The sequence below is a fragment of the Malus sylvestris genome, chromosome 12 (assembly GCF_916048215.2).
Source record: "Malus sylvestris chromosome 12, drMalSylv7.2, whole genome shotgun sequence".
In the NCBI taxonomy this organism is placed as follows: Eukaryota; Viridiplantae; Streptophyta; class Magnoliopsida; order Rosales; family Rosaceae; genus Malus; species Malus sylvestris.
In genome coordinates this window covers 9,478,928-9,501,345 of record NC_062271.1, presented here as the reverse complement: position 1 = coordinate 9,501,345, position 22,418 = coordinate 9,478,928, and the positions used below count along the sequence as shown (strand labels likewise).

General features: G+C 39.7%; 2 protein-coding genes and 1 long non-coding RNA gene across 4 annotated transcripts in view; 1 reads left to right on the top strand and 2 right to left on the bottom strand.

The window, feature by feature from the left end:
• The window catches only part of LOC126593933 (uncharacterized), a 31,223-nt gene extending 21,555 nt beyond the window's left edge, over window positions 1–9,668 (top strand). The window contains exon 2 of the long non-coding RNA XR_007613064.1: window positions 9,269–9,668. This is a non-coding gene — a long non-coding RNA (uncharacterized LOC126593933). The remainder of the gene's footprint in view (window positions 1–9,268) is intronic.
• On the bottom strand, window positions 919–9,272 carry LOC126593931 (uncharacterized). Its single transcript, XM_050260100.1, has 2 exons — window positions 8,992–9,272; window positions 919–7,768 (listed from the first exon to the last, which is right to left on the bottom strand). Exon 2 carries the CDS (start codon window positions 2,748–2,750, stop codon window positions 948–950), a length of 1,803 nt encoding a protein of 600 aa, XP_050116057.1. The 5' UTR covers window positions 2,751–7,768; window positions 8,992–9,272; the 3' UTR covers window positions 919–947.
• Window positions 9,669–10,163: 495 nt separating the features above from the next.
• LOC126593932 (uncharacterized) lies at window positions 10,164–13,354 on the bottom strand. Of its 2 annotated transcripts, none has more exons than XM_050260101.1 (3): window positions 13,200–13,354; window positions 11,546–11,622; window positions 10,164–10,703 (listed from the first exon to the last, which is right to left on the bottom strand). In XM_050260101.1, exons 2-3 carry the CDS (start codon window positions 11,574–11,576, stop codon window positions 10,309–10,311), a joined length of 426 nt encoding a protein of 141 aa, XP_050116058.1. In that variant the 5' UTR covers window positions 11,577–11,622; window positions 13,200–13,354; the 3' UTR covers window positions 10,164–10,308. The 2 variants fall into 2 exon arrangements, with proteins under 2 accessions (XP_050116058.1, XP_050116059.1); XM_050260102.1 differs by lacking the exon at window positions 13,200–13,354 and adding an exon at window positions 13,036–13,171.
• Window positions 13,355–22,418: the final 9,064 nt, after the last annotated feature.

Below are 22,418 nucleotides of genomic sequence, written 5' to 3'. Positions count from 1 at the left end.
CAATGAAAATTTGGTTATATCCGGCATGTCCATCCATAAAAGATAAGAGCGCATAATTCGCTGCAGCATCGATTAACAAATCTGAAATCGGCATTGGGTATTCATCTTTGGGAGTTGCCAGATTCAGATTTCTGAAGTCGATACAAACGCGCAAAGTACCATTTTTCTTTAAGACATGAACGATATTTGCCAACCATTCCACGTATCGAGTTGTCCGGATGAACCCGGCCTTCAGAAGTCAAACAAGTTCATCCTTGATTCCGAGTTGCACTTCGATCGAGAATCGACGAGGTGGTTGACGGAAAGGTTTACATCCTGGTTTAATACGTAACTCATGCTCGACAATAGTGCAATCGAGGCCCGGCATCTCATGGTAGCTCCAAGCGAAGCAATCTATAAACTCCTCGAGCAGAGCACAAAGTTCGGCTTTCATAAATTATGAGAGCAAAGCACTAATGAATAAAGGCCAAGGGTCATCGGTCGTCCCAACATTAATTTCCTCCAACGGGTCCTTGACTTGGGGCCGATTATCTTCGAGCTCGGCCAGGGCGGCTTGAATTTGGTCGAGAGACAAAGCAGGACCATTATCTCCTTCAGCGAGGAACTCTATGAGGTTAACGCCTGAATTTGGTTGCTTAGATATAGTATTCCAATGAGCCAGCAATCGTTCCATAGTAGATGAAATCGCGGCCCAACGTTTTTGCTGATCGATGTCAGACATCGGGATCGATAATGAAGGCGGCTAACCCGAGTCTCGCCGAATCCTGGTGTACAGTTTCGGCGCCAACCTCGATAGCCTTCTGAATAGAAATCCGAGTCGACCGTCATTCATCATTGAAACCTTGTAGGGTGATGTAGCCAACATGGTTATCATAATACCGTGCTTGGATCATGTTAGCTTCGAAGGGCTGATCATCGGTTGGATAAACGATGACCGATTTACGATCCTAAAAGATGAGCACTTGATATAATGACGAAGGGATACAGCTTGTTTGATGAATCCAATCTTGACCGAGCAGTGCATTATACTCTGTCTTGGAGTCGACGATGAAGAAGGCGGTCATGTGATTACGACCGACGATGTTTACCTCCAAAGGAAGCACCCCTTTGGTTTGGGATTTGTCTCCGACGAAACTGCTCATGGTGATCCCCGATGGAATAAGTTCGTCGTTAGAGCGACGTAACGCCTTCATGATATTTATAGGCATGATATTGACAGTGGCTCCACGGTCGACAAAAACTTTGGATACTGGATATCTTTCGATATGGGCCGTTACATACAATGGCTTCAAATGTTGAAGATTAGTCGAGGAGGAACGGGGAAACAAGATGTCCAAGGCTGTTTTAAGTTTATCATCGCCGTTAGTTGACTCGTCTTCAGGAGTAGTGACGAAATCAACTTGTGTTGTCTCCTCGGCGACCACATCACCGTCCAAGGAACTTGGTTGGTGTGTAGTCAACTGAAATTCGGCAGGGAGGACATGGACCATGCTGATTTCCATATTTTCAAGGACTGAATGGCCCATTGGATCCTGGTTGTCATCTTCCGAAGTAAGGAGGACTATATTAATGTGTGATGGAGCATTAGCAGCCAATTCACTCTGTGATTCAACATATTCAAGTGCTTGTGTCACACAATCCGACGTTGTATCCTGTTGATTGTCGTCTTCGAACTTGCATGCATCTGGCACCGGATTCTGATCCTGCCGTATTTGGCGAGCTCGTTCTTCATAGGCGATCTGAGCGTTCCTAGTGTCCAAGTAAGCATCCAGACGTGCCACCCGTTCTGTCTCATCGACCGTTAAACCGAACAAGGAGACAGTCGAAAAGACTTCGAAGTGATATCGAAGGTGTTGAAAGTCGTCGAGAGAAAAATGGAGCTCGGCTGTGTCAATGTCCGTGTATGGATCGACCTCGAAGTCGAGAACCCTAGCCTTTCGGATGTGCTGGAATCTGGCTTTCATCGCCGGATCGGTGGTTTTTTGGATGATCTGCTCTGCATCAGGGCAAGTTAATGCCAGGTCAAGAGCTTCTTGGCAGGCCTTGGGCAACCCATATAAATCATTGGCGAAATATGTCTTGTGAAATTCTTTCATATATTCTAATGATTTGCCGAGGAATGGGGGATGCAGATTCCGTCGAACTTTGATTAGAGGTTCTTTCAACGGTAACGGAGGCAGTTGGCTTTCGGCCTCTTTCTTAAATTGCTGGAAACAAGCTTTCATTTCGTCGTGCCGAATAAGAAGCTTGATGCGCTTCTCGGCTGCTTCAATGGTAGTTTCGAAGTCCCGATTAATTTCCTTCTGTCCTTGTAATTCAGCCATAATTGTTGGGGTTGGCCAATCATCTCCGCTTCCTACCGTCTCTTTCGGCTGCCATTTAGTGGCTGAGACAGGCTGGGTAACTTGTCGTCGAGCCAAGCAATCTATACGCTGACGTCGACGTTTCTGGGATTTGGATAACGCGGTATACATGCCGGTAGGAGAATTGTAGCTGTACCAACGTTGGTCACGTGGTTCAGGTGGCCTGAAGGTTTTTTGATTTGCTGATGAGCTCGAACTACTGGAAATGCAGGAATAATAGTCCTCGTTGTAAAACGGTGCGTCAAAATCAAGGCGACGTCTGACTGATGTAGGTCCATCTGTCTGTTTTATGGGGTCGAGCCTGCCGAATACTTTCTGGCGATGGCCTTTACTAGGTTCCTTTAAAGGTTTTGCTGTAATCGCCGATTGGTGTTGTGATGTTGGCATCTATATCGAACACAGTTTCCCCTTAGGTTCGGTCAATACAACGCGTGCCTTACAATTGCTACACAGAACTATCGGCCCCCCATTCCCATCTTCGCTGGAGTCTGACATAGACTCGACTATGGCAGGTCCTGAGAGTTCGGTGAGTTGTGCATTAGAAAACAAGTCGATCTTGAGTCGAGGTTGGGAACCTTTCTTTAGGATCTGTGGTACTATTGGCCCATCATTTTCTTCGTTGTTGTAGTTCGACATTGGTTCGACTATGGCTGGTCCTGATAGCTCAGTAGGTGGCGCATTGGAAAATAGATCTATCTTGAGTCGAGGCTGGGAGCTTTGCTTCCGGATGTGCTGTACTGGGGTAAATTCGACCTTCTCTTTTCCTTTGCTTTTGGGCAAACGGGTGTCTACCATGCCGACTGTCGCTGAAGGGAATGGATCTGTATCAACCGTCATGCGTTTTTTAGGAAACTTAGCTTTCCTTTGTCAATCCAACTTTGGATATCATCACGAAATACGACACAATTGTTTGTGGCATGCTTGCTCGAGTTATGATATTTACAATATGTCTTTCCTTTAAGCTCTTCGGTCGTGGGAATATTATGCCATGGCCGAAGCTTGATGATTTTTGCTGATAGCAATTGATCAAAAATCACTTCGGCCTTTGTAATATCAAAGGTGTAAACTTTTGAAGTCTTTGATGTTCCTTCCATGGTCGAGCGAATTTTGGCATCCTTGGAATTAATTTGAGTCAACGCCTTGCAAATGTATGGTTTATCTATTACTATCTCGGTCGCGTCCACGCTGATGTATTGAGACTATTCGCCTTCAGTCGATGAATAACTAACTATGGGATTTTTGTATATCGTCCCCCGGGATGGGGATTTCAAGATCTTCTCTTCTCGGAGAAAATAATCATATTGCTCGACATGCTGGGCTAGTTCATACATATCCCGAAAGTTTACCCCCAAGAACTTCTTTTTGTATTCCACATCGAGGTCATTCAGAGCGAGTCTGACAAATTCGACTTCGGGTAGAGGCACTCGGCACCAATTCCTGGCCGATTTGAATCTGGTAAAATAATTCATTGGTGACTCATCAGATGCTTGAGCCATCCTTGCTAATGAAGAAACTAACATTTCCATCCCTGGCCGATAAAACTACTCGTGAAATTTCTCAACCAACTCCTCCCAACTTTGGATGGAATTAGGAAGGAGGTTAATATACCAAGAAAATGATGAGCCGATCAACGAAAAGTTAAATAGCCGTAGCTTATGAAAGTCACTATTAACATCTCCGCATTGCGCGATAAAACGAGCCACATGTTCCAACGAATACAGGGACGATTCACCGGTAAAAAGGCTAAAATCTGGGATTTTGAAACCTTTAAGGTATTCGAACTGTTCCACATAAGCTGGATACGGATTGATAAATTTAGGGAACTTCGGCCCTTTTTCATGGCCGAATCGATCATCCGTTAAACCTCGGTCATATCAACGGGTGTGGCTTCTACTCTATGGTCGGATCCGCCTGACCTACTATTCAATCCTCCTTCTTTTTCAGAGTCAATTGGCTTGAGCCGAGCAGGGATTGACTCGGCCTATATAATTGGTGACAGATTATTTCTTGGTGGCAAGTGCTGGAAAAGATCGAAAGACCTACCGTCGCTGACCTTACTAACTAGTATTTTGAGCAATCTGGTTTGTGCCTCACTCGTCAAGTCGTTTTCGAATAAACGATCTTGTTGATGGATCAAATCCTTCACCACCATCCTCGTCAAAATCCTCCATTATCCCTTCATTGAGAATGCAGGTGTTTCTGTTAGGGACTTCTAGACTGCGAAGTTGATCGCCGAGATTAACTTCCCTTTCTCGACAAGTCGCGCTTGTGGACTCAGGTGTCACGGCGTTAAGGGGATTCTGCGCATGTGGCACACTTTGTCCTATGTTCTGAATTGGCAAATCGGTTATTGATTTTCCCATAGCTGTTTTCTTTTTTACCAATCGCGTTTCATTGGCATGAACTTCGTAGTTTAGCACTAGGTCCCACTGGGCGTGCCAAAATGTTGACCCTAAAAACTACCAAGCCTACGTAGCGCGCAGGCCGAGTAATCTATAAGCTAACTACGTCCTTCGGTTGAATGTGGGGTGTGCCAACTCGTCGGCCGAGCTCGACCGAGAAGTAAAATTTGTTGATGTTGTGTTGGGTACGCGACTGACTTCTGCGTCTTGTGATTGCGACCGAGGAAGGAACACGTCTCGGCCTCTTGGGTTCTCGAACTTGAAGACAAGGCTACTATTCTTACAAAGTTCACGAATCGTCGTCGTTGGATTCGGTCACAGTGATAGTATTTGTCAGAGTAAACTCACGCCGAATCGACACCAAAGTGTAAGGGCACAAATACTCAAAGCGGATATAAGTCTTAATAGTGAACGTGGTTCGGCCGTCTGAATGCTGAACTCTAAATCCCACTTGAGAGTATCCAATCATAAAATAACTCGACGTGCAATACGCCGAGCTCAGTAAGCTGTAACACATCACCTCGTCGAGAAGGTTAATGAGATGACCTCGATCAATAAGGATTCAGAAATCCTTCTCGACCAAGACTTGGATAGGTAACCAACCGTCCTCGCCGCAGTGCTGTTGATGCCAACGGAAGATGCTGCGAGATCGGCTGATTCTACGGTGACAGAGCTATCTATACCGACTGAAGATATCACCGATTGCTTTCACAGTGTTGTTGATGCCAACGGAAGATGTGTCAGCGAAAAGAGAAAATAAAAAAAATCTCAAAGTTGTTGAGAGAGTTTGCGTAGGGCAGTTGTGTGTTAAGTTGGGGGGGTTGAACAATGCACAGCCTTTTCTATTTATAGTATCAGATACTTCCTAAGTAGAGTTAATCCGAGTAGTTAAACCCTACTCGGATTAGGACTTCTTCTTCTAATCAAAAACCATCTCGAGTACTCCTACTCCCATCAGGATTTTGGACCTAGCCTTTCTATCAGGCCGTATTCAAAATGTGTCTCGACCTCCTCATCTCACTGGGACTCCTTATCACATCAGGATTTCTGTTAAACGCAGAATTTCCCACTCCTCTTCCTTATCCAGACCGCTCCCTTTCCTAATGGGGCTCGACCGACTCTAATTAAGCGGCCCATGAACAAGACGACCCCTAACAATAAATCCTTTCGGGCCGAGAATGATTCCACACTCGGCCCAAACCAATATTTTGGGCCTAAACAGGATGTAACTTATGCCCATGTGAAGATTTGAGGATACTGCGCATCATGTCACGTCCAGGATGTCCCAAACAATCATGTCAAAGCAACAAAGTGTCTAGGAACTCAGGCATAGGGTCGGCCACACTATGGGCTTCTATGCCGCGAATGGTTGTGATGTACAACCCACTCAGCAGGCGTTCCAACTTCTCGTGAATATGCTTATGGCCATATTCATATGAAGTGATACAAAGAAATTCAGAACCATGATCTTCAGTGGTTTCAAGATGATATTTATTATCTCGAATATCTCTAAAACTCACCAACGGTCTTCCGGAACGTGAAGAATATAGTGCCTCCTTAATGGTCAGAATTGTCCCATTAGACAACATGATGCGTGCCTTTCCGTATCCTTCAATCAGATTGGATGAGCCTGATAAAGTTGTCAAATGAGCTTTCTTGGGTATGAAGTTAGTAAAATAGTGGCGTTCACGCAAGATGGTGTGCGTGGTTGCACTATCTGCCAGACAACTAACTTCCCCACTAGACATACCTAGAAATAAATTGATTGAATTGGTCACATGTATAAATATAAGTCCATTCATTCAATTAAGCAATTCGAGAAAATAATATCCATTCAAATAACAATCCATAATTCAAAACAAACCAAAACCAAACAAATTATTTCAAATACTTAGAAAAATTGTTCAAAATTAAACCATAAACCTAGCAAAATAGGGGGTAGGGCCGGCCATTCCTAGTGGGTTCGGCCACTAGGGGTAAACATCCTAAATACATGTATTTTATTCATCCATAGGCGTTGATGCCTCCTAGAAATCCAATATCTCCATTGATGTAGTTGCATCTTCCAGATGATCCACATGTGCAAAGTTAGACTCACGACGGGAATGGTACTTGGCAATAGCCTTAGGGGAAGCTCAGCATACGCGTGACCAATGATCCCTTAATCCACAATGATAGCACATGTCCAGTTCAGTAGAAGCAGCCTGAACGGGAGGTTTGCCCTTGTTCTTGAAGTTTGGGACCTTAAGGGCGAGTGGTGGACGTTGCTGGGTCGTAATTCTTCCCTTGGGTGCGGCACTTTATTGACCTTGGGCTCGTGGTTAGGCTTGCCGCCCATTGCCACGGCCACGACGGTTCTTTCGTCGTTTCTGGCTACTAGAATAGATCGCATGCACTTCAGGCGCAGCATTCGAGCCATTGGGTCGAGCTTGATGAATCTTCATCAAAAGTTGGTTCTGCTTTTCAGCGAAAAGTAAAACAGAGATCAAATTTGAAAACTTGGTGAATTTCTGTGCCCTATATTGTTGCCGCAGGACAATATTTATGGCATGAAAGGTCGAATAGGTCTTCTCTAGGAGATCTGATTCGGTTAGTTCCACTTTGCAGAATTTCAACAGCTAACGGATTCTACAAACTTCAGAGTTGTATTCATTCACAGACTTAAAGTTCTAAAAGGGAAGATGCTGCCAGTCGTGTCTTGCTTCAGGCAAGTATATGTCTTTCTGGTGATCGAAACGGTCGACCAAAGCAAGTCAGAAGGTGCGTGGGTCCTCCTCAGCGAGATACTTAGTCTGCAGTGCATCATGAATGTGTCTTCGGATGAAGATCATTGTAGTAGCCTTCTGAGCTTCGTCAACAGGTTTGTCGGTGATAGGTGTCTCGATGGTGGATCTAATACCCTTTGCAGTGAGATGGAGCTTCACATCTTGAACCCACTTCAGATAGTTTCTTCCAGAGACTTCTAGAGCAGAGAAATCGAGCTTGTTCAAGTTCGACATGTCCCTAAAACGGAGGGAGAAAACGTGATTAGTCATATGGTAAGCCATAGACATATATCGTAAAACATACAGGTTCTTTAGACATGTATTGGTTTAATTTATGCATGAAAACTAGGGGTTTCATGTGGTATGTTTTGAATGAAAACTTCAAGTTTCAATGACACTAAATTTGAAACTACAGGTTCAATTTAGTTTTATGAACAATTAGTTCATAATGAGAGGTTCCAGCAAGAAACACATAATGCAATATACTAACTAAGTGTAATGGATTTGAGTTGTCTTCGGGAACTCAAGTGTGAGAGCTTCGTTACTACGAAAGTATGTGACGGTTCAAAGTATAAAATAAATTATTGAATTGTTAATGTCCAAAAGTGATCTTCAGGTCAATAATTTTGAATTCATTATCAGATTAATGGACTGCAAGTCACTTTTAATTAATTCAATAAATCGGGCCATACAAGGTCGATTGTATAAGCAAAATAATATTAACATACGGGTTAAATTATTTTAGAATGCTAAAATAATAGCATTTGGTCGAAAAATATGCCCCAAAAAATAATTTGGGCTTGGGTGGGTGTCTTAAGCATAAGACACGACCCAAAAAAAAAACTTGGGTGGTGGCTGCAGGCCACGAGGTGCAAGAAATCCCCCAGTCGTAGCTAGGTTGTCGTTTGGGCCGAATGAGGGTGCTCGGGACAAGGCCCAGCAGCAACTGGCCTTGTGAGTGATGCACGAGAGGACAAAACAAACCCAGGCCGTGGACTGGCATGTGCGTGCGGGACAAGAACCCAGCAAGCAAAGCTTGCCGTGGGTTTGGTATGGGTCCAGGAAAGCTGCAGGCTTTCCACAAAGAAAGAACTAGGGCTACAGGCCTATTCCAATCAATCAGGCCGAAGGTCTGAGGGTCTAAGTAGATGCAGCAGAGCCTAGGGGGCTGCTGCCCAGTTTGTGCCACAAGGATGGTGTCCAATTTTCCCAAAATTTTCGAAATTGTTAGGGTTCTACAAACCCTAATATGCTTCTAATTTAATTTTATGCTTTGACTCACAAATTCCACATAACAATTTAATTGTGTGATGCATGAAACAAATATATATATTGACAAATATATGAACATATACAATATATATCGAAAGGAAAATATAAACATAGAGGGGTTCATGCATCATGGGGAATGTTTTCATACTTCGTGGACGTTTCAAATATCTTCTTTTATTTTAAGCGTACCTAATTAGCGGAAAACGAATAAACCTTTGAATTGGGTGGATGATAGCCTCCTCCAACGATGCGTCAATTCCTTAGCTTCTAGCAAGAGTGTGCTGATAACGTGTTGTAAGCCTATTTGATTGAGCGATCCAGGGTTAGAGAGAGAGGGGTGCGGCAAGCTTTAGGGAGAAGAGAGATTGATTTAATTGTGAGGTGTGTTTGATTCACCCCATTGTGCCTTTATTTATAGTAGTAGAAAGGGTAAAACCTTTCCCTTTATGATTACAACATTTAATAGATAATCTAGTCCTAATAGGAATATAAGATACATTCCCAGATTCCCTAGGATTTACACAATCACTTTCCTATTCTAAATATGACTGTAACAGATTATATGATGTTTATCCTTTTTTTTGTTGTAATGTTATGAGAATATCCATAAAAATATGCTTATCTATAAATAATAAACACAAAAAGATGCTTATCTATCTATCTAATAAATAATATAAAAAATAAAAGTGAATAAAAAAAAGATAGCGAGGTAATAAATGTTAACAAAGTAGAGACTATTTAAATTTAAAAGAGAAAAAAATTATTGAAAAAAGAAAGCCCTCGCCGTCTGTCTTCTTCATCTTCTTCCCTGGTACGATTTTGCAACTTAGGTTTGTGGCTGGGCATGACTTTGGTTTGGGTATTTTATTTTTTTTAAAAAGGCAAAAATGGGAAAATACAACACTTGGAACGCCTTGAGACGTGCCTCCGCGGCCTAGGCGCGCTCCGGCAACGCCTTACGCCGCACCTGGAAAACAAAGGCAGCAAGCTACCTGCCTAACCTTCGAGACTGCCTAGGCGCACCCCGAGGTGAGCCTTTTAAACCACTAATATTATGACACTGGTATTAAAATGATTGAGCCACCCCACACAGGAAGTGCCTCACATGTTCAGAGCTGATCGATAATGTACAGAACTGTATAGTCTTCTTAGATTCCAGTTCCATAGTACGCAACAAAGGGAACCTTTTCGTTGTCCGCTAAAATTCTAAGCATTTAATGTACAGTCACTGCATGTTGTATGTAGAACAATGCATTCAGCCCAATGAACCGTGTTCGTAGCATACTGTGAAACCTATGTATGCTTTGTTCCTTGGTTGGTTCCAACTCGAACAAAATATCAGAGAATTAAAAGAGTAAAAGGATAAAAATCTCGAACTTAAATACACTGAAATTTATGTAACATGTTCAGCAAGATATTAGTCCTTCAGTAGTTCAAGAAAAAAGTACCAAAATGTAAAGTGCAACAAACTTACATGCGCGTAGGCAAGCAGTAGCAACAACACGGTTATTCTGTTTCTTTAGCTTCTTTCCAGCCAAGACCTGGCCTACAGATATTTCCCTGTGGTTCTTCATAACCTCGAGCATCACGTATTGTGGCTTCAAAGTCAGTAGAATCACTTGCAACGGGAAGAAAACTACTAATATCATCTCTAGCACCAAAGCCTCCAGCCCGCATAACATCATCAGATGTTATCGATGCCTCCATATTCACTTCAGCAGTTGCATCCTTATAAACAGAAGGTGCGTCATGTGTGAGATTAATTCCACCTCCCAAATCAATCAAGTTAGGCTGTACTCTATTGTCTAGTGAACTAGCGAAGGGTTCCAAAACATATCTTCCATCAGCCTTTGATAGATTGGAATCAGCTACTTCATTCCTTGTCTTGGTTTCGTTCTTATCTGGAGTCAAATCTCAAAAACCTTTAACAAAGAAAGCTAGCATGTTTATTAGTCTAGTTACATGAAAAAGACATCAAATATTAAAAAACTAATAGTATTATATATGGTGAGAAAATCCAATAGAGACAGAATAATAACAGTTCAATAACAATTCAGGAAAGCATAGCCTACAACAACATAGCAGCAAAGCCTTATCCCATTATGTGGGGTTGGCTATATGAATCCTAGAACACATAGCCTAAATAAAGACAATTGCAACTGTAAGTAAAAATAGAGACAATTCAGTGTCATCCTATATTATAAAATAACAACCAAAGGTTAATATGGAACTAATGCCAAATGCGAAAATGACGGATTTAATAGGAAATGATCATATGATACTGTTCGGCCTGGAATGTGCCTCACACAACTTTCCCTCAATTTTGGTCCAAACAGATACCGAAAAAGGAAACATGGAAGACGAGTTCAGTATGACAAAACTGCAAATATCTACAGAGGCGGCATTTCTATGTGAGTAGTTTAAATGTGCAATTCTTTGCCACATGATTAATCCTATTTTAACTGTTGAAACAACCTATAAGGAAAGCCATGATCTTATTTTGTAATGTTAATGACATAGTTCCATAAAGTTTATCTAAAAGCATAACCAGAAATATAGGACAGCCCCCGTCTTAAGTCAGTTCCTCTAATCCTACTTCAGATGTTAGAAATTACCGGAATTTGACAGATGCTGACAACCTAAACAGAACTGCATGCTTAACATTATTATTAGTTATGTTAATGCTTGGAGAACAATTACATACGAGAATTGCTTGAAATATGCATGATAAGGAAGCAGATACCATGTACAACTTCATCTTGCTTGGACTCCATGATGGATCAAATCTTGCAATTGTTCTTCTAGTTTAGTTCTTGAAACCTAATAAAAGAACGGTTATTGGAAGGCTCCAATGAACAATATGAAGTATATACTAACCTTAATATCTGGAAACATGGAGCAAACCAAAAAAACGTTTTCTCATATTACCAACAATTTCTTATGCAAGAAGATATGGCCACACATCAGTTACAAGCACATGAGAAGTAAAAACACTTGCAAGTACGAAAAAAACTGAAACTTCACACTGAATTGGCATGAAAATTGTAGATGCTTTAAATAGGTAAGGGGACGCAACAACTTGGCCGACTGACCAACTCCTACACCATTTTGCAGACAAAGTTAGCAGCAGGATCCATCTGAACCATGGTTAGTCCTTTATGTTGAACAAAGTAGCGGTCTACAGCACAGATTACTAATCTAAACACCAGAGCATTTTAAGCAAGCAAGACTGTTATAGCCACAGACAGCTGGCTAGAAGGTCTCACATTGTTAAGCAGCATTCTTTTCTTTACCATAATCCAAACACCATATTCTCTTCTAACCATAATAGTCGAGCACAATGAATTACTGGTAAACTACCTTGAAGTACCCTATTAGTAAGTGGTGTAGTGCGCCACTTATACTGTAACAAGTAATAACAAGTTGTGGAGATTTCAGAGGTTATTCTGATAGTCCACGATGACAAGATAATTATTCAGTCATTGAATTATAAAAGGAGAGGAAGAAATGTCCAAGGATATTCTGGAGGATCATGCGGAGTTATATATCTTGAAGCTGGTAAGTTCACAGTTGTGTAATAATCCACGATAAAACTTTATCAAGGGTGGCATACATTACTATCAGAAGATGCATGGGAGAATTACATGAATACACAGAGAATATGATCAAAGTGTAATAGATAGAACGGAAGTCCAAAAGGTAAAAAAAATATGCATAAAGCATGAATTAGTGTATCATTAAGTGCAAGAAGAAGATTAAAAAATAAGAGTTTTAAACATAACATGAGATAAGTGGACAACACCGACTAAAACAAAGGAAAAAAAAAAACTGCATTTGAGACAGAACGCCTATGCAGTCAAATGAATCGTACCCAAAGGAACATCGACGTTCCTGACGAAGTACCCTTCATAAAATTTTCAAGGACTTCACTTTTGAGTGCGCAACACATTTAATTTTCAAATTTGATAATCCCTAAATCCTAAACCCTAAGCAACATATGTTAGTTTTGAATGAGAAATACTGAACCCCTATTAGAATTAAAATTTCTTAACTCCCTACGCTTTCCCAAATTTTTTCCATTTTCCCTAATTCTCTTACAACCTGCATCCTGTGAAATCCAGATGAGGTAACTCACAATCATGGTTTGTTTGGCTGCCAAAAAAACAGACAACAAGACTGGAAATCAAAGAAAAAAAACATAACCAACCCAAATACTAGAACCAAATAACTTACCAAACAACAAAAACCCAAGTAACTGCGAAATCTCATCAACCATATGTTTCTGGAAGATTCATTTATTTTCTCAGCAAACAAACAGAGGTACATTTCATCTGCTTTTATATGCACACATACATATGCATTGAACACGTATTTATAAATATATATATATATGATACCTGGAATTTGAAGGAAGAGAAGAGATCCGCTTTTTGGTCTGGTTTTTCACTACCTTCTTGTTCGGAGACTAGGGAGCAAAGAGATGGTTTATAGACTTATCGAGGGCCTTGTTTGTCTGATATTTGTATTGAATAACGTTGGTCGATCAGCGTCAGAACTTGAATTCAACGTGTCATCTGCCTTATAGGACACGTTTCGAGTGGTTGACAACAGCTGGTGAGAAATCATTGGTAGTCGAGTGGTTACAGATTTGGTTCCGGCTGGCTCTAGATATTTATAGATACTAGAATGTGACTTGAAGTGAACTAGATATACGTTGCTTAGGTTGGTTTGATACCTTCGGATTTGATTTAGGGCAAGTTTGGTATTGTTGTGCTTTTTAAGAAAAAATTATTTTTGTTGTGTTGTAAAAATAATCAACTGTAAAATAAGAGCAACTCCAGTGTAGGAGCCCTCCCCCCAGGCTATTCACTATTTAATCCACCCAATGAACAGTAATCGCCCTTAATAAATAGTGCATTCTCCTGGCAATTGTTTTTTGCATCTCCACCCCTGCACTGAATAGCCGGGGCAATTGGCAATAAAATATTAGTATTTTTTTTATTTATAAAATAATACAAAATCATTTTTAATTGTTTTCCTTTTTCTTTTTTCCTATTCCTTTTCCATTTCATTTTTCCAAACTCAACCGACAACCATTCTCTCATTTTTTTCCAGAACACTCTTCATGTTTCCTAGCCCTCTGTCTCTCCTTTCTCTCTCTCTCTCTCTCTCTCTCTCTCTCTCTCTCTCTCTCTCTCTCTCTCTCTCTCTCTCTCTCTCTCTCTCTCTCTACGACGCAACCCCCCTCATTTCTGAAACCTCTCTCTCTCTTTAATCTCTCTCATTCTCTTGCATGCATCATCAGATCACAATTTTGGTGCCGAAATCGCATGCTCCGAATCTTCCGTCAGCTCCTTCTCCTCCTCCACCGTGACCACCGCTGGAGCTGGAGAGGATGGGATAGTGGACGAGATCGGCGAGATGTTGGAGGAGTTCGAGGCTCGAAAGAAAAAAAAAACATTAAAACAGGCGTCTGACGTCAGCTAACGTCAGACCCACCTCAGGCTCTCGGGCCGGCGAGAATCGACGGGCCTGGCGCTCGGGGGTGCTCGGGCTCCCTCGCCAGCCAACGCTGGACTTCCTCCCTCGGGCAATCAAGCCCTGTTCCAGAGCCTGTCCCTCGAGCAGGAGCTCCCGCTGGAGCTGCTCTAAAGCAGTTAAGTGTCAGATGTACTTTTATTGTAAAAGTACTTTTAACAAAAAAACAATATTCAATTGTTTGGTAAACTTTATATAATATTGTTGTAACTATATTAAATGACTAAAAAGTATAATATTAAATGTAATATAATAATTTATTTTATTTTTTATTTATAATTTCATCTACGATCTTCATCAGTTTCGGGTCACAGCTCAAGATCCAAATCCCTCCCCTCCAACCCTCTGTTCCCTCCCCTTCCCAATCACCAAAATAGCCGATCCTCGAGAGAGAGAGAGCAAGAAATTCCGAGCTTCCGAATCTCTCGAACTCCATGATCGGATTCCAATCAGCCAATCCATCCAATCAATTTTGAAAAAAACAAAGAAAAAAAGGGGATGTGAAAGAAATGGCGGAAGCATCATCGGCGTCTGCGACAAAGTGGGATGAAGAGAAAGTAGAGATGCTGGACCAATTGCTAACTCGGCTAGCTCTCTGCGATGACTCCAACCTCCAACCCTTACTCTCCAAGCTTCTCCGCCTCACCATTTCCTCCCTTTCTTCTCAATCCTCCGCCGTCCGCAACAAGGTCAGAGTCAAACTCTCTCTCTCTCTCTCTCTCTCTCTCTCTCTCTCTCTCCATTCGCTTTGCTACTTTTTTCTGTCGGTGGTGGTCTTCAATTTCCGAAAAATAATTGCCACAAATATTGGTTTACTTGTATGTTTAGCTGAATTTGGTAATTGGGTTTTGAATCTATGGAAATTTTAATCTGGAATTGGATTTTGTTGTTTGGGGGCAGCTTCTTGAGATATTAAGGGAAGCAAGAAGGAGAAAGAGGCTATAATTGGGTTTGAGAAGCAGATGATGCTTCCATTTTTCTGCTTATTTTGGCTGGAACTTCGAAAAGAATCACTCATTTTTACAATTACCAAACACATTTTACACCCCAACTTTTTTTCATAGCTGCTTTTTTTTTAAATTTCAGCTGTGCCAAACTGCTATTTCGATGATGCATTTTAATGGGCTCTCTAGTAAAATTGAAGGAAAATAAGAAGAAGAAAAATCCAACTCCGATCACACCTTCATTCTTTCAATTTGAGTTCGAATTTGCTCACCACGCTTACTAGGTGATGAGCGTTTCCTTAAATTACACCACGTGTTAGTGGCTCAACTATTATTTTATACATTTGGCTTATTTTTTTGCAATGTCATTTAAAACTTGAACTTAATCTCAATTTTTAAAGGAAGCAAAACTATCGTTACTTTTTGTACAATAAACTTTATACGCATAAACTTTTATGGATCATAGTCAATTGTTCAAGCAGAACAACCAAGGGATACTCTTTGTCCATCAAACTAGGACAATGAGTTGACTTGTACAGATGAGTACTGATTACGTGATCTGCGTGGAGAGATTTTTCAGTGTAATCGGCACACCGGATGATACACCATGTGTCACTATATAAATAGTGAGATAAGTGTATTAAAAAGTTAATAACTTAAAAATAAAAAATTTCACTACTTACGTAAAAATACATGGTATAGCATCCGTATTTTAGTAACAATAAAAAATTTCTCGTTTGCGTGGCTCATCGGACTGGCTCATCAAAACCGAAAAGGATGCGCGACCCTGCATGACCTGACCGGTACCGTTAAAATTGTGCATGACCAGCATTTCTTGTCACAATGATGTTGTTTACTGGATCTGCGAAGCGACCAATGGTTACTTTTTTTTTTTTTTTTTTTTGGAAAATGTGACAATGGTTACTTGGAAGCGCGTTCACGATATGATTGTTGCCAATAGACAAAATTATTGTACATTTGACGTCATTTTGACGAAATGGACTGAATACTACAACAGTGGAGCGGAAAATAGATTTTAATCATTTTTATGGAACATAATTGATGTTTAAAGGACATGAATTTTTTTAACAACAAAAAGCTGTTTCAAGTAGACCTGGCATTTTGAACCCGATCCGATCCGTTAATCTTAATATTTGGGTTGATGTTTAATTGATCGGGTCATTAACGGATGAACCCGTTAACAACCCGTTAAATAACGGGTCATTTTGGGTCAATCCGTTAGACCTGTTAGCACTCATTAGGACCCGTTAGTTAAGGATGTTTTAGTAATTTTAGTAAAGTCTTAACAACAAAAAATAAACTCTATGAAAAAATAATAATAATAATAATAATTGTTAACGAGTGAAACGGGTTGGATTCGGATGATCCGTTAACTTAACAAGTCAGATTGAATCCGATCCAAACCCGATAAATCCAATCCATTTACAGGTCTAGTTTCAAGTCCCAACAAGTACGAAAAATCTTGAAGGAGAACTAGACATTCCATATGATTTTGATAGCAACTCTAGATTGTTGACATGTGGACATTTTAAAAGAGTGAGTGAAAAGGGTAGTTGACATGGTGTCAGTTTACACCAAGTTGTGCATGTATAAAAAAAATTAAAAAAAATATGAAAAACAAAAAAGCTAACTTCTCATGCCATATATTTGTCAATGTCAAAGAGAAATACAAAGTGAACAAATAAACAACCAAATACCAAAAAGGACACTCTTAAATAGCTAGCAAACTCGGTTAATGTTGATGGGAGCAACATAGCTTCTTCTACACCGTTGGATTTCCAACGGCTCTTTTTTCTAGATCGTCGGATTTCTATAAGTCAAGAAAAATTGAAACATCTCTCAACGGGTATATGACGTGGCACAATCTGGACCGTTTGATTTTCAAATCAACGGTCCACGTATTTCGACTTTAATTAAAAAAAAATCAAAAAAAAATCTGATATATTACCGTTAGGCCATGTGTCACAATCTGGATTGTTGGATTTCAAATTTTTTAATCCAATGATCCAAATTAATTAAGTTAAAAAAAATTTAAAAAAAAATATTAAACATTAATTAAAAATCAAAAAAATTTGAAAAAAAATTATAATTTTTTTCCATAATTACCTTATAACATTATCTTCCACCTTAAGAATAATCACTTTCAACATTGGTTGGAAACTCTTAATTATAATGAGGAGGATGGTTTATCTTATTTAAGTAAAGGTGTTCTATTTTTTAGCAAATTTGGTTTGAAAGGAATAATCTAGTTTTAGGGGAGTTTCTTCGAACCATGTCAAGGGGGCTGCCATTGTCTGTAGTGTTAGGAAGGCCTTTTCGAACGCCAACAATAAGAAGTCTAGAGTGGATTCGAGTCATGCTAACAGTTACATCAAATGGATGCCTCCTAAGAAACGGATATGATTAAGCAAAACTTTGATGGCTCAGTGTGCAATGACAAAGCGTCGGCGACTTTTGTTCTTAGAGATTGTGGTGGTCAGGTGGTGGGAGCAGGATCCATCAACCTTGATGGAGCTACTATTACTTTTGCAGAGGAAATGAGCTTAAAGGAAGCTCTTGAGCTTTCTAAGGCTAAGGGCTTTCGGAAGTTAACTGTGGAGAGAGATTCCAAAGTGGTGATTGAAGTAGTGGTGGGTAATTGGGATGTTTCGAGGAAGATTAAAACTCTCATTAAAGAGGCTTGTCCAACCCCAGATTCGAGGTCGGTGGAATAAATAACCTCGCGCCCGGTGAGCGAATAAAAGTGAAAATAGTAAGAAATAATTTACTTGAAAATCTCTTATATATCAGAACGTTTCAGTCACACTCTAACTTACGTTACAAAAAGTCCTCTATACTTTCCATGAAAGTTGACTACGTTTTCAGATCTCTATTTCAACACCTGTCAAATAATTCATAAAGGGGTGAGCTACTAGCTCAATAGGGCAATAACCACAATGCATTTAACACACTGGAAGCAATGATGATGCATGAATGTAGTGTTTCCTCTTCATTCTATTATGTTAACCCAATTAACAGATATTCTTGTTTCTTTTCTTTAGTCATCTTGTCAAACTCTCAGTCCCAAATTCAAAACCCGAATAGATCGTTTTATCTGACTCTAATCGAAAGGGCTTCCCTTATTTTGTGCACTTTGGGTTGAACATAAATCTTGGTGCCCTAATAGTGGACTCAACTACTTTTAGTTTAAATCACATACTTTCCCAATTTGGGACTCCAACAAATGATCATAGTTATTCAATTATACCGATCATTTCCCAATGAGTCCACAATGCATGATACAGTTATCATTCATGATAATTATGAAACAATATTCAAATAACATTTCAAATCAATAATATTTTTGCAGAAATATTAACGAAATTAAGCATTTGAAATTTTGAATCATGTTATCAAGTAGTCATACAATTCCACCAATTCCTCGAGAATATCCGCTACCTGGATTCCAAGTTTAATGCTCCCACAATTCAGCATTCTCATCCAAATGTTGGCGTCTCTAGTTGCTGCCACGTGAAAATCAGCCACTTCTCATTTGCCATGTCGCACTCTCTCATCCGTTAAATTCAAAGTTCCACATAAAGTTCATTTAAGCCCCGAAAATTAATCTGAAATGTGCTACGAACTCGTAATATCGTTCACTATCTTCATATAAAAACCTTTTTGATAAATAAGCGCAATATATATATTTTTTTCAAATATTTTTTTTTCAAATATTTCTCTTCTTCGATAATAAATTTTTGGGGTTTCACAAGGCTCGATTTATTGATGCTTCGTTCTGGTGGGTTGAGTGGAGGCATACCTTCCGTGAAACCAACTTTGTCACGGATGCTTTGGTGCATTTTGGGGTTTCTCTTACTTCGCCTCACATTTGGGACCATTGTCTGCCTTCGAGTGCTTTACCTGGTTTCCATTTTGATTGTATTGGTAACAGATGTACTAGAGACTTTTCTCTTTAATGAATGTTTTTTATATAAGAAAAATAAAAAAATACTTTCAACCACATTCCAATCTTTCTCTCAAAGTTTTCATATACTTTTGTTTGCAAAAAAATGACTAATGATGCAGATTCAAATCGGTCAATGATTAAAGATGTCTTCGAACTTAATGCATAAATAGATGGAATAACAGCAAATAGTTCTTCCATATTTTGGACCTTAACTCCATGGAACAATATACTAATTACTACTGAAATACGTTGTGTTCTAGTTGGGTTCTAGCTTGTGTTTAAAGCTACTCATGATCAGATTACGTTGTGTTCTAGCTGGGTTCAAGCTACTAATGATGCATATTCGAATCAATCGATGATTGAAGATGTTACATTGTGTTCTAGCTGGGTTCATTCCTTTTTTTTTTTTTTGCGAGAAGCTTGGTGGTAGAAGAACGAAACAATCTCTCATAAGTCGATGGAGAATACTCAACCAATCATTTACTTTTTGGAGAGACGCCTTGGCACAATCTAGTACTAATATTCAAAATGGTGAAAATTTAGCGGATCAAGTGACAATATATTATTTATTTGTTTGTATTATACTTCAATTTACATTCACTACTTTGATTATAATTTTTTCTTCTCTTACATTTTGTAGACACTTCAATCACAAGCTTGGTCCAATGCCAAAAACAGAAACAAATCATTCAACCAGTGAGAGTGTTGGAATATTGTCAAAGATTGTCCTAAATACATAATTGTGTCTGTCGGTCCATAAGCCATCATGAACAGCACCTCTCTACACTTTACGCCAGATAATGACTCGCATGTTCATGAAGGCGACACATACAAGTGTCGGGAGTGACCCCTGAAGCAGTGTCGAGGCCAACCCGTCATCCATTCAAGCCTCAAGGTAAGAAGGTTGTTGGAAGTATGCCCACAAAGCCACTCATTTGATGTAATAGCTTTTTGGAATACTTAATGTATTAAACTTTTATATGTTTAATGAAGGGCAAAGCTTATTGTTAATCACTATTTATTGTATCATGTGTTTAAGCAATAAGGGAATCCTAGGGATGTATTTGATCTAAGAGACAAGTGATCTAAATGAGTTAGATTATCGAAACCATTCTCTTATGTTCATTCCTAAAACGTTCCTAGCCATAGGATTGCCAATTGGGCATTGACAATCCGCTAAGGTTAGTATGTGTTATGTTGACTCAAGCGTGAGTATGACTAGTCTCAAGTCATTTGGTGTTGGACACTAAGACAAACACATAGGTGCTCGAAAGAGTAATCGAGTACACTGAACAACAATCAAAAGAGAGTTCGAACATACATGTCATGTAAGAACTCGAAAGTTGCAATATGCAAAGTAGTCCTTTGACCTGAGGCATCATAGATGTCTAATGGTTAGGTCCTTGATCTTTGATCATGTCAACGGCATTCCATCGGAGTGTCCACGACATTGTTGGGGTCAAGCGATCTAGTCATGTAGGCATATGAATGCACAACAAGGGATCTCTAACCTTCCATGGTGGAAGGAGAATACTCTAAGATATGATTCTAAAGTCTTTGGCCAAAGTATATGAATATGACTTAGGAAGTTTGTTCCAAATGATATTCAAGGGAATCATATAGATAAGTATCACATTGGATAGTAGACATGAAACAAACTATCACTTAAACAATGTGATTAAGAGTATTGTATTAGAGATGGACCGTATTGCATTGTAGTTGTAACTGGATAGGTTCTCCAACCACTTCTACTTAGCTTGGGTAACCATGACATACTGCTAGGTGTCACTCATGGTTTGTGGAAGCCTTGAAGATTAGCCAACACTAATCAAAGGGAGAATTGAAATGTGGTTTCAATTCACAATCGATCGTTAAGAGTAACAATCGCCCACTACCTCGCTAATTGGAACCTAATGGATCGTACACCGTGTAAGGGAGATAATGAAGAAATTGAATGAAATGGATATGCAATTAAATGGTTTAATTGAAGAATGGTCAAGATTAATTAATTAGTTAATTAATTTTACGAAAGGTTCGTATTGGGCTTTTAAGTTGGTTTTGGGTTTCGGGGCCCAAAAGTGTTTTGGTCCATAAGGCCCATTATGTTTAAGTTGTATGACAACTAAAAAAAAATGGGCAATAAGCCCAATCACAACATATAGGCCGGCCATGGTGAGGAGATGGTGAAAGTTTGCTTAATTGCAAGTTTGCCACTCACCTAAGAAAAGTGTTATAAAAGCAACTTTATAACTATTTTTCTCATTAGGGTTTTTCTTGTAGAAAAGAGGTGAAACCTATTCTCTCTTTTTGAACAAGGAGGCCGGCCACTTAGAGGAGATTCATCTAGCAATCTTTTCTTCTCTAAGTCATCCATTTCATCTTCACACCTCCCCTTGGTGTGGAGACTTAGAGACACCAAATCTTTGGTGTTTTTGGAGATCCTTTCCTTACATCTTCAAGGACCAAAGGAGCACAAAAGGAGAAGGAAATCACAAGCAATATCCAAGGAGCTTGGAGGTGACTTGAAGGCCCTCCACTAGGGTGAATCCCTTGTGTAAACAAGGATGAGCTTCAAGGGTAAAGAAACTCTAAATCTTTACTTTTCTTTAATGTTGTTAAAGAGTTTATTGGTTCACCATATACTAGGCTTTGAAAGTCATGGGTTTTATGAATTGTTTTTGAATGCATGCCTACTTTAAAGTGTTAATAGTATGCATATGTATTCAAATGTTCTTACTTGTTCTTAGCTAGGACAAAAATTTTCCTTCAAAGGCTTCAAAGAAAAAAAGGAGTTCTTCCAGGAATGATTATGCAATATATATGGAAGAACTTGAGCGCCAAGGTGAATTGACTTTGGCTTGGGAAGTGGCTAAATATGAGGTTGATAAGGCTAGATATGAGGTAAAAGTTGCGGCTACTGAGAGATTGTTTCAAGCTAATGAGAGAAGGAAAGCTAATTAGGCAAGAAAAGGAAATGCTTAGAGAATAAAGAATGGCTTAACAAGATTGTGACATTAAGAACACACTTGTAGAAAAAATGTCTCCAAATTCTAAATATTTTTGGGATTCGGAGAAGGCAGATGTGGTGTGAAGGGGGCATGCAAGAGACAAGGAAGCAAGTGGAGATGGCCCAGCACCACAAAATTGGTTAGGTGATGACTAGGGAA

What these genes read in the sequence shown, in the direction of transcription:
- LOC126593932 (XM_050260101.1), bottom strand. Translation starts at nt 11,576, where the DNA reads ATGGAGTCCAAGCAAGATGAAGTTGTACATG. An exon ending in GCAAGATGAAGTTGTACATG is followed by an intron (nt 10,704 to 11,545) that starts GTATCTGCTTCC and finishes ATTTGACTCCAG; the next exon opens with ATAAGAACGAAACCAAGACA.
- LOC126593931 (XM_050260100.1), bottom strand. Translation starts at nt 2,750, where the DNA reads ATGCCAACATCACAACACCAATCGGCGATTACAGCAAAACCTTTAAAG.